The sequence below is a fragment of the Raphanus sativus genome, chromosome 9, assembly GCF_000801105.2.
Source record: "Raphanus sativus cultivar WK10039 chromosome 9, ASM80110v3, whole genome shotgun sequence".
NCBI classification, from domain to species: Eukaryota; Viridiplantae; Streptophyta; class Magnoliopsida; order Brassicales; family Brassicaceae; genus Raphanus; species Raphanus sativus.
The window spans coordinates 31,397,741-31,412,650 of NC_079519.1; the positions used below are offsets into that span (position 1 = coordinate 31,397,741).

Sequence of the window (14,910 nt, forward strand, 5' to 3'; positions counted from 1 at the left end):
TATTTACACAATTACATGTCATTATCAACATAACCTAAATTTTATTAACAAAATATGATAACGTTAAGAACCGAAATACATCAATTTTTGGACCGATTAAACAAAATAATACCATTTACTCCCAAGTCCCAAACTATTTTTTTTTGTAACCAATTACCAACAGGGTTTCTCGAATTTTAAATATACTCCATATAATATAGATGCTAGTGTAATACTCCCTCCGTTTCATAATACTTGATGTTTTACTATAGTGCACAAAGATTAAGAAAATTGTATTTTTTAATAAAAAATATTTTAAAGATATAATTTTAAAATCAATTAACCAATAATAAAAAAGACTGTGAAATCTAATTGGTTGAACAGTTTCCAATAAAGTTAAAGTAACCTTAAAATCTCAAAACTTCAACTAATTTGAAATAAAATTATTCTTCTAAAACATCAAGTATTATGAAACGGAGGGAGTAGTATTCATTGGCATAGGATGTGGTTTCCGGATGAAAGATATATACAAGGATATATGTTTGGAAGTACAAAGAAATGAAACTAACATACATGAAAAAAGAAGTGAAATGTGGACTATTATTATTTCTAAGGGTCAACTCAAGCCCTAACCATCAACAAAGAAATTAAAGACTAGTTTATGTTGTGTTAAAAAAAAGACTAGTTTATGTGGACCGTCATTTTATTAATAAAAATTAAATACATAATCTCTTTCCATTTCAAATTACATAATGTTTTTTTTAAATATATTATTTTAAAATATAAAATATTTTTAAGTTAACTTTACTTTATTATAAATTGTTCAACCAATAAAATTTTACAGTATTTTTTAGAAGAATGTTAATTGCTTAATCTTTGCACTAAACCAAAACATCAAATATTTATTATGTACTTCTATCTAAAACATCAAATATTTCAAATACAAATATAAAATCCAAAACTTTTCCGACAAAAGCGACATAACTTACTTTTGGTTTTACTTCCTTACTTCTAGAAACACATCTTATTACTAACACTTGCAAGTTAAGTAGAACGTTGATCAAGACCAGTAGATTCTGGCAAATAGTTATCACATCCTTAAATGTAAAAAGTAAAAACATACAAATAGGTCTCGTGTTTCAAAAAAATAAAATACAAATAGGTCTCAAAACTCCAATAACACGAGAAACGATGATCGCAATGCTAATGTTCTATTCATATGTTCATAGCAGAAACAAAACTTCATATGTGTAGCAAAAATCAGAGATACAAACAACCGGTTAGGTCAAACCGTGTTGCAATATATCTTTTTTTTTTTATCGGCGCAATATATCATAATACCTCCATTTAACGATTATAATTTGAAACTCTGATTCATGAGTCTGCAGCAGCAACAGCAGTAGGGGTAACTTGTTTAACCCTCCTTTGATGAACATCATAGTTATAAATGCGCGCTATAGTTACCTGTCCATTCATAAAAAAAAATCCAAGTCACAAAAGTATAAACTACTCTCAACTCAATCTCTATTGAACCTACATTGACAATTATACAAAAATAAATCCAGACCTTATAGAAATTAGACGCCGACTCAAACTTAAAAGAGATAAAATATACAAGTATCAATGTACCTGAGTAACTGTGACTTGATCCCTCAAGAACTGTAGATCAGTTACAAGAACCTCCAGGCTGGCTTTAGCATTTTCCAGATTGTTTTTCAGAAGGGCTGTAGCCTGTTGATAAAACAAAGATGATAAGAATTTATTCTAGGGTCCCCGGTGCAAGAAACTTATAACGTGGAAGAGAATATGTTTCTAGAGAAATGGACTTCTTCACAGGAATATTCCAGCATGACATTTGCTCCCAACCACAAACAGACTGAGTCTGTGTCCTCAATACATGCCCGTGAATATATTCCTTCAGACACTTCGAAGTCGGCTAAAAGCGACTGCATTGTAAGAAGAATTCTATGTGAGAACAAAAAAAAATGATGAAGAGCAAAAGAATCAGCAGAAAGCCAGTCCATCAAAGCAAGATTTCATATAAAAAGCTGAAACATCTCGTGCATATCTATCTATGTCTCAGTTGATAGTGAAGCTAGAGTTATGTTCTGCTGTAACAATCAAACAACTCTTAAAGATGTCTCAGTTGATTCTTCCAGTGAAGCTAAAACTATGTTCTGCGACATAACATGTTCTACTGTCACAATCAAACACGGCTTAAAGACACAAACTAAAGGGCCCGTAGGCACAAGAAAACGGATTGGTGATTTAGCAGCAACCTATTGTCTTTCCAACCAATAATCAAACCTTACGAAACTAAAAGCCAGTATCCTGGATTCAAAACTTCAAGTAACATTAATATTCAGTCACCATCAACTTCAAAAACAGTAGCAAGACACTGATCACAACCTCCAAATCAAACGTAGAAACAGACAAGCAATTTATACAAAACCAGTAAAGAAAGGGTATCTAAGTATAACTAGTAGAAAGAGAGATTGTTCCAAAAAATTAAACAACGAACCTCACCAGTGCCCTTCCTTGCTTCCAAAGTGGCAACAACCTCCAAGCACTTCTCAATATCTGGGATCTTAGCCTGCCCATTTCATCAACACTGTTAAGATATCATAAAGTGTAAAATCTTCGAAAACAACAAGTACCATCATACACATCACATTCACACCACTAAGTATATACGAGTTAAGAACAAAATGAGAAGAGCATGCATACCTGAAGATCCCTTTGCTGGGCTAGAAGCTTCATTTCAACAACTTTATATTGCTGAAGCCTAAACAGAGTGAAAAAACAAATCACTATAAGCTCAATCACTAAAGGGCACAAAGCTCAATCAATGAAAGTGTGAAAGGAGTAACCTTTCTTGATGGAAGGCGAGAGCAGAGTTCGAATCGAAGCCTGACTGTGAGAGATAAGTCTCCACATCTTGGATGAATTTCGCGGCGGGAATCCCTCTTCTCTCGCTTAAATCGCCACCGCTACCACTCGGAGAAGACGACGACATCTGCAATCGGATCGAATCGAATCGAGATCTCCGTTTCCTTTTTGGGGATTTAGGGTTTTTTCAAAGGCTACGGAGGAGAGAGAGAGTGTAACAAGCGACGGATCAAGGATCGGCAACACGACGTCGTTGTCAAACTAGAAGCAGCTTAAACGACACCGTTTGATGATTTTGAAGGTGGGCTTAAGGCCTCGCTTGTAAATCGTGATGAAAGAAGACCCACTGATAATAATGGATAAGAAGTCCACACAAAACCTTGGTGCTCCTCAATCATTGATAAAGGTTGTTTACTTTTGTATTGATCAGAAATTTGTTATTACATAAGGGTTTTGTTATTCAATGATTTGATTCTTAACCACAGAAAATGTTTTCGCCTCATGATGTTACTACTACCACCACATTGCCTCAGTCGCCATCAAGGTATAAATACACATCCATGTTATCATCTATCTAATATTCTGTCTTATGCATCAATTAATTCATGTTATACATTCATGTGTGAACTTTCGATTTTATTTAATTGATTAGCTTGTTGTCGGGAGTTTCTACTAATTAATTAGTGATGTTCGCTGACAGTGGTATAGATAGTGCTCGTATTAAGTGGGATAATCATGTTTGGATCTGTTGATATTCAACCAAGTCCGAAATTTGGTGCAATGATGCCTCCGATGCTAATTGTCAGTTTTTCTTATACAATTAGCCATTCTTATTCTCGCTTTCAGATCCCAATTCTCATAGGATGTTAGGTAGGCGAGGAACTGATCCATGCACACTCTTACTTTCTCACAAAGAGGTGTTACTGCTAGATAAAACTATGTGTTCCCAAATAACTGGGTGACAAGGTCCGGTCGTATGTATTTAGACGAGCAAAGCAAGAACAACAACAGTTTGCCTATAAATAATTACATTAAAAATTTAATATCTTAAAATTTCCATATAAACTTCATACATATTTTGGCATTTCAAGCGGATGTTTGTGAGCTTTATAGCTAATGGACAGCTAATACTCCTCAATCGCAAAATAACAGAATATACGAATTGTTACAACAATTTTTTTTTGTTTTTTTTTTAATTTATAAAGACAAAAAATATGGATGGACACAAACACTCCTGCAAACAGACAAAACTGAATTACAGACAAAAGTCTCGAAACACGAGTGGTGGAAAAAAAAAACACAGGTTTAAGTTTCTAACACCCGAAAATCTTCAACAAACCGTCGTAAGAAACGCCGCCGTTCGAATCGCCACCGCCCAATCTAATCATAGCCTTGATTTCATCATCGTCAGCAGCCAAACCAGCAGACTCCATGTAACTCTTCAAATCACCGTAGCTCAACCTCCCATCACCGTCCTTATCCATCACCTTGAACACATCCCTCATCAGCCCGTCACCGGATCCGCACCCATGCGGAGCCGTTTCGAGAACTTTCTCGAACTCGTCGAACTCCACGAACCCGTCCTTGTTCGCGTCCGCCACTGATATCATCGTCCCGATCATCGTCATCTCGTCTTCGTCGACCTTGTCGGAAGAAGATCTCTGGATCCCGGCGTAGAATGCTCGGAGATCGTCTCTGCTGATCTTACCGTCGCGGTCGGCGTCGATGATCTCGAACGCTGGTCGGAAATCGAGGTTCGCGGCGGTTATGGAACTGGCAAGCCTATCGGAAGGACACATCTCTCTCTCTGGTCTCTCTTCTCTTTCTGTCGTTTGAAACTTGTCGTTTGAGATTGTGAAAGAAGCTTTGAGCGTTAGAGACGTGTGGGAGCGTATGGGTTTATATAAGGGGACTAGGCTGGAATGTGGAGGCATAAGTTTGACTTTGACTCTTTCTCTAAAGCTTGCATTGAAAGATTTATTTCGTTTTTTCTTTATTCTTTTGATTGTTTAGTTATTATAGTATATAGCCAGATTATACTGTAGGCATAATATATAATGTATTATAGTATATAATATAGTATAGCCACATTATTACATTTATATGTAATGTAGGCATGTAGCCAAAGATATTATATTATATATCATATATAATATAGTCATAAATATAGTAGAAGTCAGGGTATAGCGATATTATAATTTATTTTTAGCCATAGATATTATATTGCTGATATATAATATAGCCATAAATATAGTAGAGTAATAATATATAGATACCTTTTGTACAAATTACTATGACTAAAGATTTTGAAAATAGACATAAATATTCAAATTTGGACTAGTTTCCATATATATAAGATTTCTTAAAAAATAGGGAAACAAATAAATAACGAGTCTTTTAAAAAGAGACGGATACGAATAAATAACATTAATGTTCAGAGAAAATTAGTTGAATGTTTGGATTCTGTAAGAGAAAGTACGTAGTGCATGACATCACCAAATTTGGAAGCAAAGTTGATTTCCAAAAGTCTCTCGTGATTCGAAGAGAGTTGATTTTTTTTGTCCTACGATGATGGTACCTCGAAAAGGTGAAAATGTGCGAGCAATTGCAGCCGCTGTTTAATGGACCCACACGAAGAAAGCATCTTCTTCTTTCCATCAGTAGAATCTTTTTATTATGCTGAGTGCACCAAAACTTGCATAATACTTTTTTTTCGTCTATATTATTATTTTATTAAGGTCAAGGCCCATATCATGGACCCAGCTCAAACTGAAAAAACAAAAGGCCATGAAGGCCCGCATACAACTAGGTCAAAGCCCGACATAAAAGGCAACACACACATGGGCTTAGCCCAAGACTAAAAAACTAGACGGTCTGATCCCATCCACGCGTTGAAGCCTAAGCGTAAGCCGTCCACGTGTCCACTTCTTCCACAGATCGAGACACGCGTCTCCTTGTCACCAAATCGGGGTCGAAACCGGCAAAAAAGCTTCCGGTCACCGCCCCCCGCATCACACCAAATCCTAATCGGAGAATCAACATCTCCGCCACCTTACCGACGAAAATCCACCCCCAACAACTGTATTGAAGGTAAAGGGTCTCATCGGTGTCTAGACTCCGAGTGAAAACGCCGCAACTATACAACGCTTCACCAGACCACTTCCACGGCATGCATCTACAACGCATCCGTCTCCATCGCCTCCACCATAAGACAACACCTACCGCCGGCCATCGTCACCAGAAGAGAGTCGACGACGCCATAATCAAAACCCGGACAGCTTCCCTCGATAAGAACGCCGCCGGAGTCAAAAGCGGGAATAAACCCGAACCGAGAGTATCTAAACAGAAAAGAAGAAAAAAACGAAAAGAAAAGCTAAAACGTAAGCCGGATTGACGGTGGCTGTATGAGCCCACCCGTCGGCCGGAATCAAAATTTTCCGGCGGAGCTTTTTTTAGAGAGAAGTCGGAAAGTTATTCGAGAGACCGCCTTGGGGCCCGCATAATACTTCATTCTTACAGAATTGACCAAAAAAAGCAATTACATAATATTATTGGGCCTCACCTTCACTGCCACGCGCACGTTGTCTTTTAACCCATAAGCATCATTAGATACTTATGCTGCTAGTCACATACCTTTTTTTTCCTCACAACCACATAATCAAGTGATTTAGAAGATATTACAATGTTGTTAAAAAAAAAAAAGATATTACAATGATACATTTTCTCATTAACTTGTTGTAGAAACGTATCAAAAAGAATCAGAAGTTTATAGGAGCACAAAGTTGCTGCAGCCACAAAAACTGCTTTCCCAATATCCTCTCTTTTAAACTGAACTAGCTCTCTTAATTTCTCCATAAGTTCTTGGAAGGTCTGACTCTGCTGTGGTTTGCTGCACAAATGATCTTACTGATCTTACTCACTTAGTCACATTAGCTGCTGCCACGTCTTCTTCAACAAAAATATATTAATCGACTTTTGTGAAAAAAATAAGAACCTTTGTCAAAGTTCAATTCTATAAAACCTACTAATATTTTACCAAGGTCGGTCTACGCTGTGGTTTGCTGCACAAATGATCTTAACTGATCATACTCACATTAGCCACTGCGACATCTTCTTTCAAAAACATATTAATAGACTTTTGTGAAAGAAAGTCAGAACCTTTATCAAAGTTCAGTTAACCTAGAACACCTAGCAATGTTATACCAAAGCATTTGAAAGAAGCTTCCAAAGTGTGATTCACAACAAATCCTTCTTAAACCTTTTACAAATTTATAAGTATTGTAAATCGAAATCCATCCAAAAAAGATTAAATTAAAACCTAGATGTATTCATTAGAATCATTTTCGTTTAAAATATAACTCTACATTCAATCAAAATAGTGCTTTAACATGGTATTTGTTGAAAGAAAACTACTGAGAAACTAAAATTATAATAAAACTTTTTTCGAACCCGTAAGCCACATATTTTTCCATTATTGTCATCGTGATGTTCATCACATATTTTCCCAACACACTTCTATACCTTTCTACAAATCACCAAACAAAAAAATTAATCTAACTAAAAAATTACATAATAATTTCCATATTTCTAATCAACAACTTACCAAATATTCTTCTAAACCCTTTACATAATCGTAGATTTACTCTAAAAGAAACCCAGGTAATAAAGCTTTTCATTTGAAGTATGAAATAAAGCTTTTCAATTGAAGTATGAAATAAAGCTTTTCATTTCAGTCAAAGAAATAATAAGACTTGACTTGGTTTCAAAGTCTTTCAATGAAAAAGGTACAAAAATCATTTATACTATGCATTTCTATGATGATAACAAACATTTCATCTTTATTTTCATATTATTTCATTGAACCTGAAATTAACACTTTCTACAATGAATAGCAAATCTAATCCATTTTAATATTATAGAAGAATGGCTCAACACTTTATGATGGACTGCCTTTTGGTGATCTACCTAATGATTATGAGCTAATACATTAAACATTCAAATCGTATATAGTTATATTATAAAACTACATGACCATACACTAAACATGCAAGTCAAGTCGTTTAGTTAAGGTTGAATGACAACAATAACAAACACACAACAATAACAAAGGCGCATCATCCAATAAAATGTAACAAAATTTACTCCAAATCTTTTGGTTCATTCTCGTTTTTTTTATCTGTACAATCTATTCTTTCAAGGAAAAAGAACTTGGTCTACCTCATGCATAATTATATATATCCTATCTAGTTCAGCTCGCAAGCAAGCACATGTCATATTTGAAACGAATCTACCTCTCGTGATGAGAGAGAGATTATCGATGGAGCTTAGCAGCTTTTACCAAAGCTTCTTCTTGCTTGCTGCTTTCTCTTCATTGACCATTCTTCTGTAGCTAAGCTTCTTCTTCAATGCGAATCAGATCCTGCTCTGGGGGTTTAAGGGTTTTATTTTTCCTTGAGGGAAGAGTTGTCTATCGATGCAGCACGAGCTGCCTGAAACTGTATAGTGTATTTCCTTTGAAGCTCTCTTAGTTTCTCCATAACTTGTTGGAACGTCGGTCTGCACTGTGGTTCACTGCACAAAATATCTAACTTGCGTTAACTACTGCTTCAAGTCTAAATACAATAACAACTGTGAAAGAACATTAGAACCTCTATTACCTAACTGTTTTGGCAATCAAAGTTAAACTATTCAACCACTATCAAAACCAAAACATAACTTAACAAAGTTTTTCGAATGTGTAATGTTTTATTACGTACCTATGCCAGCAGCTTTCCATTAGAGAAATCCACAGAGGATCAACATCCTTTGGGACTTCGAGTCTCTGGTTCATAAATCCCACAGCTCCAATCACCTGCAAGTATTCTAAATAGACATCTCTTTATATATGGTTCACATGTGCATGCGGAGTATATACTTATACCAAGGAACTAAGAGACAAAAAATGCTAAACTTTAAATTTTCTACTCTCATTGTCGTTTGGGAAACGATTCTTTAGATTTTTTTTTTTCTAAACGGGGGAATTATACCTGCATAGCATTTAGATTTTCCCACGGAATCTTCTCAGTCACAAGCTCCCATAGTACTACTCCAAAGCTGTAAACGTCAGACCTGAGTTTAAAGAGAAGAAGGATTGTTAGAGAAGAAAGGCAATGAGCAAAAGAACTTAACCAATCACAAAATGAGAATATACTTTTCATCAGCAGCTTCATTTCGAAGAACCTCTGGTGCCATCCATTGAGGCTGCAGAACAGGTAAAAAAAGCAACTAAACTCAACATTAAATAATTCACTTCAACAAGAAAAGAAAACGAATCATTTTGGTAAGAGTCTATGTTGAGTACCGTTCCCCTTCCGGTCTTCGTAGTGAGGTATGTCTCATGCTTGATACGCGAGAGACCAAAGTCAGCAACCTATTTGAGATGATACGGTATGTTAACGATGCAAACAGAGCCATATTTAAGTTCATTACTAGTTTCGACTTCTGCAATTAGAATCAATAGTCTCTCTTTACATTTTGCTTTATGTTTTCTCACTCAACTTCTCATTTCTGACACAATAGGTATACTCCTACACCATTATTTTTGTACCTAAACTAATATTCTCAAACCGTGTCACAAATAAAATGAAATAAAATTATTCCATTGGAGACGTCCGGTTTCATTCACTGAAATCATTTGATCTCTAAAATCATATGAAAGTTGACCCATGATGATGTATACTTATTTGATTTAACAATGGAAACAATACCTTCACTGTCCAGTTTCGATCAACCAATAGATTTGATGACTTCAGATCGCGGTGAATGATGGGTGGACTACAATGGTGAAGATAGTTCATGCCACGAGCCTGTGGGGATATAAGTGTGTAAATAAAATATGCAACATGTTGGATGAGATGTACGGTGACCAAACCAAAGAGTTTAAAAAAACGATATGCACAACTATCAATGATCTAGATTTAACAAATACTCACAATGTCAAATGCCATATGGATACGTCGTCTCCAATCCAGTTTTGATGTGTTCCTCTGCAGCAAACGGAAGAGACTTCCACTGCAAACGTTGTTTTGAACGATTTAAGAGTGAGTCAGCGTTTTGGTCTCGGAGTTCAAAAAAAGCATAAAAAGAAGTCTAGTATTCAGTTAAAGAGATGAGACCAAACCGTGGAAGGAACTCTGTCACGATACAGAGACGCTGGGGAGATGTCACAGCTCCCATAAACAGTAGAACATTTGGATGTCTAAGTCTTTTCATCAACGATACCTTCACAATAAAGCAAGTAAAGCACAAGTACTTCAAAATCATAATAAAGCAAGCACAACGTATCTACTTCAAACTAATAGATATAAACAAACTACTTTGAATATCAGTTAATATTTTACCAAACACGCTTAGAAAAGTGATAGAAAACATAATACCTCTTGTCTAAAAGATGTTATGATCTCTTCTGAATATTCTTGTTTGGAGAACACCTTTACAGCAACATCCTGCAGTAACATTAGCAACTCTCAGTAAGATACACGTTGTTCATAACTAGCTTGTGAAAAATCGACAATGCAGATTCTACATCATCAACAGGAGACAAGAACGTACAGATCCAAACCATAGACCATGATAGACAGTTCCACACGAACCTGAACACATAAAGAGGAAAATTATCAGAGAGAGTAGCGGAACAGAGACTAAAACCCACATAAACTGTATAATGTCTTGAAAGATAGATCACCTTGTCCAATTTGTTCTCCAATTGTCAAATCCTCCCACAAGATTTCATAGTCCAAGCAGTCACTATCCATATCAACCTTGTTCATGACACTGCTGCTAGTACTTCCACAGCTGCTAGCACTGCTTGTGCTGTTCACATTAACAGGGGAAGACCAAGACCCACCCACAGCCTCATTATTAACAGCCCTATAACTCTGATGACCTTGTTCTTTTTGCGGTTCATTATGCACCCAAGGCCACACCGAATGACCACGCCTTCCTTCCAAACCTTCTTGCTCATTCCCTCTCCACGGCCACGACAATCCTTTCTTTGCCATCCATTCTTCAGCTTTTGAGGCGAGTCTCTTACGGATGATTCCATCGTTTTCATCGCTGGAGTCTCTGAAAGGCTTTGAAGAAGACTTGTCATCGCTACGCAAGAACACACCAAAAGGAGACTGGATAAAATCTCCCCTAGCTGTGCTGCTAGCACCTGCATCCTCCTTACGTTCAAACAAAGCAGCTTCGAAGAAACCTTGATCCGAATAATGACTGTCCCCACTTCCACCTTCATGGTGTGCAGCGCTGTTATCACCTGCTTGCATCTTTGACCTGACCTTGTTCCCCACCTTGGATGCCTGTAGTTTTAACAACACTGTTCAAACGACGCAACGGTATAAGAAAAAAAAAAAAATGAGAATGTTTAATTAAACTAACCAAATCTGATATCTTGGATTTAATAGCGACTTGTATAGGCTGCTGAGAATCAAGCCCAAGTTTCGACACAACAGCCTCTTTAGAGTCAAGACCAAGCTTAGATGCAACCCGGCTAAAGCTTGTTTCCCCTTCTTGCCCTCTTGTCTTAGCTTGAGAGGCTCTCGGGTCTTGAAAAAGAGCAGCATCGTTTGTGATGCATATGATCCCAATAAGAGAGCCATCGTCATCGTAGAAAGGAGACATTGTAGTCACTACCGAAAACCTGTCTCCTGCTTTGTTCTTGACAGGAAACTCACCAGTCCAGCTCTCTCCGCAGCCGCAACGCCGAGTGATGTTCTGTGCAACCGCAGCGTCTTGGTCATCCACAAGAATATCAATCGGATCCTTCCCAAGTGCTTCTGATGCTGAGAAACCGTAAAGCTTTTCCGCCATTGAGTTCCTGGAAATAACCATGCCATAGAATTTTGAATCTAAACATCAGTACGGACACATGAGATAGACATACACCTTGGATTGTTTTTATTACAGAAGCAAAGAGTTCTGAATCTGAAAATCATTTAGGACACATGAGATAGAGAGACACTAGACTGTTTCTATTACAAAAGCAACGAGTTCTGAATCTGGGTGTCATAAGGACACATACGGTAGAGAGACACTAGATTGGTTCTATTACAAAAGCAACGAGTTCTAAATCGGAATATCAGTTAGAGGACATACGATAGAGAGACACTAGATTGTTTCTATTACAGAAGCATAAGAGTTCTGAATCTGAATATCAGTTCTGACTTATGAGACATACGGATACTAGATTGTTTCTATCACAAAAGCATCGAGTTTTGAATCTGAATATCAGTTGGGACACATAAGAGAAGACATCTATTATAAGAGAATCGAGTTCAGCAAAAAAAAAAATAATACAAATAAAACCATAGTCTAAACCAATTTAAAGAGTTCAAAACTATAGGAATCAAATCCACAATCATCCCCTGACACATCAGATCGTCTCAGACACTAGATTGTTTCTAAATTACAAACAAATCGAGTTCAGCAACAAACCACCTTGGTCTAACTACTTCAAGAGTTCCCAAACTATAGGAATCAAATCCCACAATCATGAGATAGACATACACTAGATTGTTCCTATTACATAAAGCATCGAGCTTTTGAATCTGAATATCAGCTGGGACTCATAAGACAGACAGATGCAAGATTGTTTCTATTACAGAATAATCGAATTCAGCCAAAATAAAAAAATAAAAATAATCTAACTAATTTCAAGAGTTCCTAAACTATAGGAATCAAATCCACAAGATAGACAGAACACTAGATAGTTTCTATTACATAAGCATCGAGTTCCATCAAACACTACCAAACTTTAAATATCTCCTAAACCACAATCAGACAGAACACTTAAGACTGGTTCCATTACATAAAGCATCATCATAGTTGTTTCCAAGTGGTACAGTACACTCACCAAAAGATGATATGTCCGTTGAGATCAAAGACATGAACAGCTTGCGCCATAGACTGCAAAATATTCAAATACTGTTTCTCCGTAAACTTCCCTCTTCCCTCCTCCTCCTCGCCGCCTCCGCCGCGGCTGTGGCTCTCCTTACGCAGCGGGGAAGCGTGGCGAAACGACGCCGTCCCGCTCTTCCTCCATCTCGGAGCAGCAGCTCCAGCTCCATCACCACCACTGTTTCTCCTCCGCTGCGGAGACATTGAATGCGAGCGATGCTGATGCTTAACCTCGGCCGCGGCTGCAGAGACCTTGAGCCTCGACATCTCGCGCTTGAGATGCTCCTGGCTTTCCTCTAGCTCTCGTATCTTCTTGAGAAGCTCCTCCGCTGGTGGAGTCTCCATTAGAGAGAGACTGGAGATCGAATCTGGAAGTCAAAGAGAAAGAAAGAGAGAGAGAGAGAGAGAGAGTTGAATCGGAGGAGATGAATCACGGCGAGATAGATGGTTTGTTGTTATTTTTTTTATTTTTATATGTTTGATCGCTTATTATGCTTTCTAAGACATTACTCTTCTATTAAAAAAAAAAAATTAAAATGTATATTTAGATTTATGGAGGCAGCTTTTTCTATTAGTGGGGTGATAAATGATCAAATTTCGATTTGGTTTTAAGTTGTTTGGCTGCTGTGTTACAATTGGCTGCTTTGTTTGGTATATTCAGTTTTATCTTGTTTTTTACTCTGGAAGACCATATAAAGAAACAATACCAGATTAGATGGAAATCGATTTTATTTGTTAGGCATTTCCTTTTCTTCTTTTTTTACCAGAGGAGAAATGCCTAGTTTTTGATAATTAAAATTTCATTTCCGTATAAAATAAAGAGAATCAAAATAGTTTAATTTTGAAATTAAGAATACAGATTTTAATAATACGATTAGAATTTATAAAGTTTTTTCTGTGTTATCCATTTATCTAAACATTTTTGTTAACCCTGAAAATTTTGTAATTTAATAAATTCAATATTCACTATCAGCTTTTTTTCAGGCTTATAATACTTCATCTAATTTATAATATAAGTTGTTTTAAAAATAAAATTAAAATTTGAAATGTAAGTTGTTTTCATGTTTCAATGTAAATTTATATTCATTATATAATGTGAAGTTTTGATTATTGGTTTAATTATATTTAATATGTATAATAAAAAAAAAATGAAGTATACCATTTTTAATTGACTTGTTTTAGATAAAACTAGTTATATTGTGAAACATAATGAGTGTATATATTAGTAATTGTTAAAGCAAAAAAAAATTATGGAACACAATAAAAGATATTAAAAAAATCATGAGAAGTAGTTTTAACTTTTAACACTTAAAATTCACTCTATTTTTTATATTCCAAAATTTGTTATAATTTGTAAAGATCAGGAGTTTCCAATGCAAATTTTCCCAGTGTTAAAATATAATCTTGAATGAGAAGAAAGAGCCATCAAAAATATAGTCTTGAATGAGAAGAAAGAGCCATCATCAAGTGCAATTGCTCTCGATCAATACAGACCCCACACAATTTATTTTACATGCAACCCATTCCATAATTTCTCAAGGAAAAGGTTATCTTTTTGGTAAGCGCAATTTAAAGTCTTCTATTGGTTGGACTTTGGTTCATTATGGGTTCCATGACCGTACCATCATCATCGATGTGAAGTTACTTTTTCCTTTTCCTTGTTCATGTCATTACATTACCACTTCCGTTTATGAACTTTTAGACCATGCTAACTTTATCTAGTAAAAGATGGACTTTCATTAAAAGAATATACATAAATTTTACTAGTAAATATACTTACTAATTAATGCAAATAACATACTCATAGCTAAATATGTAGGACATATTCTAGGTCTTTCTTTGTTGTTTCTATAAACTTGATTAATATCGATTGATCTTAATGTTGTTCAGTCTCGATCGGTGACCCAGCAATATTATCGAGGTTAGCTTTCATATGCACGTTAACGTCGTTGTCACTACAACGAACATGCTTGATTCACACAATGAATACACCTAAAATAATCAAAATCTCGTGATCTCTGTGTGCATCCGAGCCCTTGTTGGCTCCAAATGTCAACTCTTTATCACTCTCTCCTTTTTAAAAAATAATATTATTAATTTTGATCC

The 14,910-nt window shown here is 36.1% G+C and overlaps 3 protein-coding genes across 4 annotated transcripts; all 3 read right to left on the bottom strand.

The window, feature by feature from the left end:
• Positions 1-1,306: 1,306 nt before the first annotated feature.
• On the bottom strand, positions 1,307-3,077 carry LOC108825611 (prefoldin subunit 3). Its single transcript, XM_018598935.2, has 6 exons — positions 2,850-3,077; positions 2,707-2,764; positions 2,501-2,572; positions 1,806-1,925; positions 1,609-1,710; positions 1,307-1,443 (listed from the first exon to the last, which is right to left on the bottom strand). The coding sequence occupies exons 1-6, from the start codon at positions 2,993-2,995 to the stop codon at positions 1,354-1,356; spliced, it is 588 nt and encodes a 195-aa protein (XP_018454437.2). The 5' UTR covers positions 2,996-3,077; the 3' UTR covers positions 1,307-1,353.
• Positions 3,078-4,002: 925 nt separating this feature from the next.
• On the bottom strand, positions 4,003-4,769 carry LOC108824237 (calcium-binding protein CP1). The gene has a single exon (XM_018597611.2). The coding sequence runs from the start codon at positions 4,665-4,667 to the stop codon at positions 4,182-4,184; it is 486 nt and encodes a 161-aa protein (XP_018453113.2). The 5' UTR covers positions 4,668-4,769; the 3' UTR covers positions 4,003-4,181.
• A 3,221-nt stretch (positions 4,770-7,990) lies between these two features.
• Positions 7,991-13,287, bottom strand: LOC108828738 (uncharacterized). Of its 2 annotated transcripts, none has more exons than XM_018602507.2 (13): positions 12,761-13,282; positions 11,287-11,725; positions 10,592-11,207; positions 10,459-10,499; positions 10,284-10,352; positions 10,028-10,128; positions 9,840-9,918; positions 9,615-9,713; positions 9,209-9,277; positions 9,059-9,108; positions 8,895-8,976; positions 8,625-8,719; positions 7,991-8,439 (listed from the first exon to the last, which is right to left on the bottom strand). In XM_018602507.2, exons 1-13 carry the CDS (start codon positions 13,147-13,149, stop codon positions 8,310-8,312), a joined length of 2,259 nt encoding a protein of 752 aa, XP_018458009.1. In that variant the 5' UTR covers positions 13,150-13,282; the 3' UTR covers positions 7,991-8,309. The 2 variants fall into 2 exon arrangements, 1 of the variants encoding a protein (XP_018458009.1); XR_001945819.2 differs by having other exon boundaries at positions 8,407-8,439; positions 8,625-8,730; positions 12,761-13,287.
• Positions 13,288-14,910: the final 1,623 nt, after the last annotated feature.

What these genes read in the sequence shown, in the direction of transcription:
- LOC108828738 (XM_018602507.2), bottom strand. Translation starts at nt 13,149, where the DNA reads ATGGAGACTCCACCAGCGGAGGAGCTTCTCAAGAAGATACGAGAGCTA. An exon ending in TGGAGAACAAATTGGACAAG is followed by an intron (nt 10,500 to 10,591) that starts GTGATCTATCTT and finishes TTATGTGTTCAG; the next exon opens with GTTCGTGTGGAACTGTCTAT. An exon ending in TAACATCTTTTAGACAAGAG is followed by an intron (nt 10,129 to 10,283) that starts GTATTATGTTTT and finishes TTTATTGTGAAG; the next exon opens with GTATCGTTGATGAAAAGACT.
- LOC108825611 (XM_018598935.2), bottom strand. Translation starts at nt 2,995, where the DNA reads ATGTCGTCGTCTTCTCCGAGTGGTAGCGGTGGCGATTTAAGCGAGAGA. An exon ending in CTCGCCTTCCATCAAGAAAG is followed by an intron (nt 2,765 to 2,849) that starts GTTACTCCTTTC and finishes CACTCTGTTTAG; the next exon opens with GCTTCAGCAATATAAAGTTG. An exon ending in TGGAATATTCCTGTGAAGAA is followed by an intron (nt 1,711 to 1,805) that starts GTCCATTTCTCT and finishes TTTTATCAACAG; the next exon opens with GCTACAGCCCTTCTGAAAAA.
- LOC108824237 (XM_018597611.2), bottom strand. Translation starts at nt 4,667, where the DNA reads ATGTGTCCTTCCGATAGGCTTGCCAGTTCCATAACCGCCGCGAACCTC.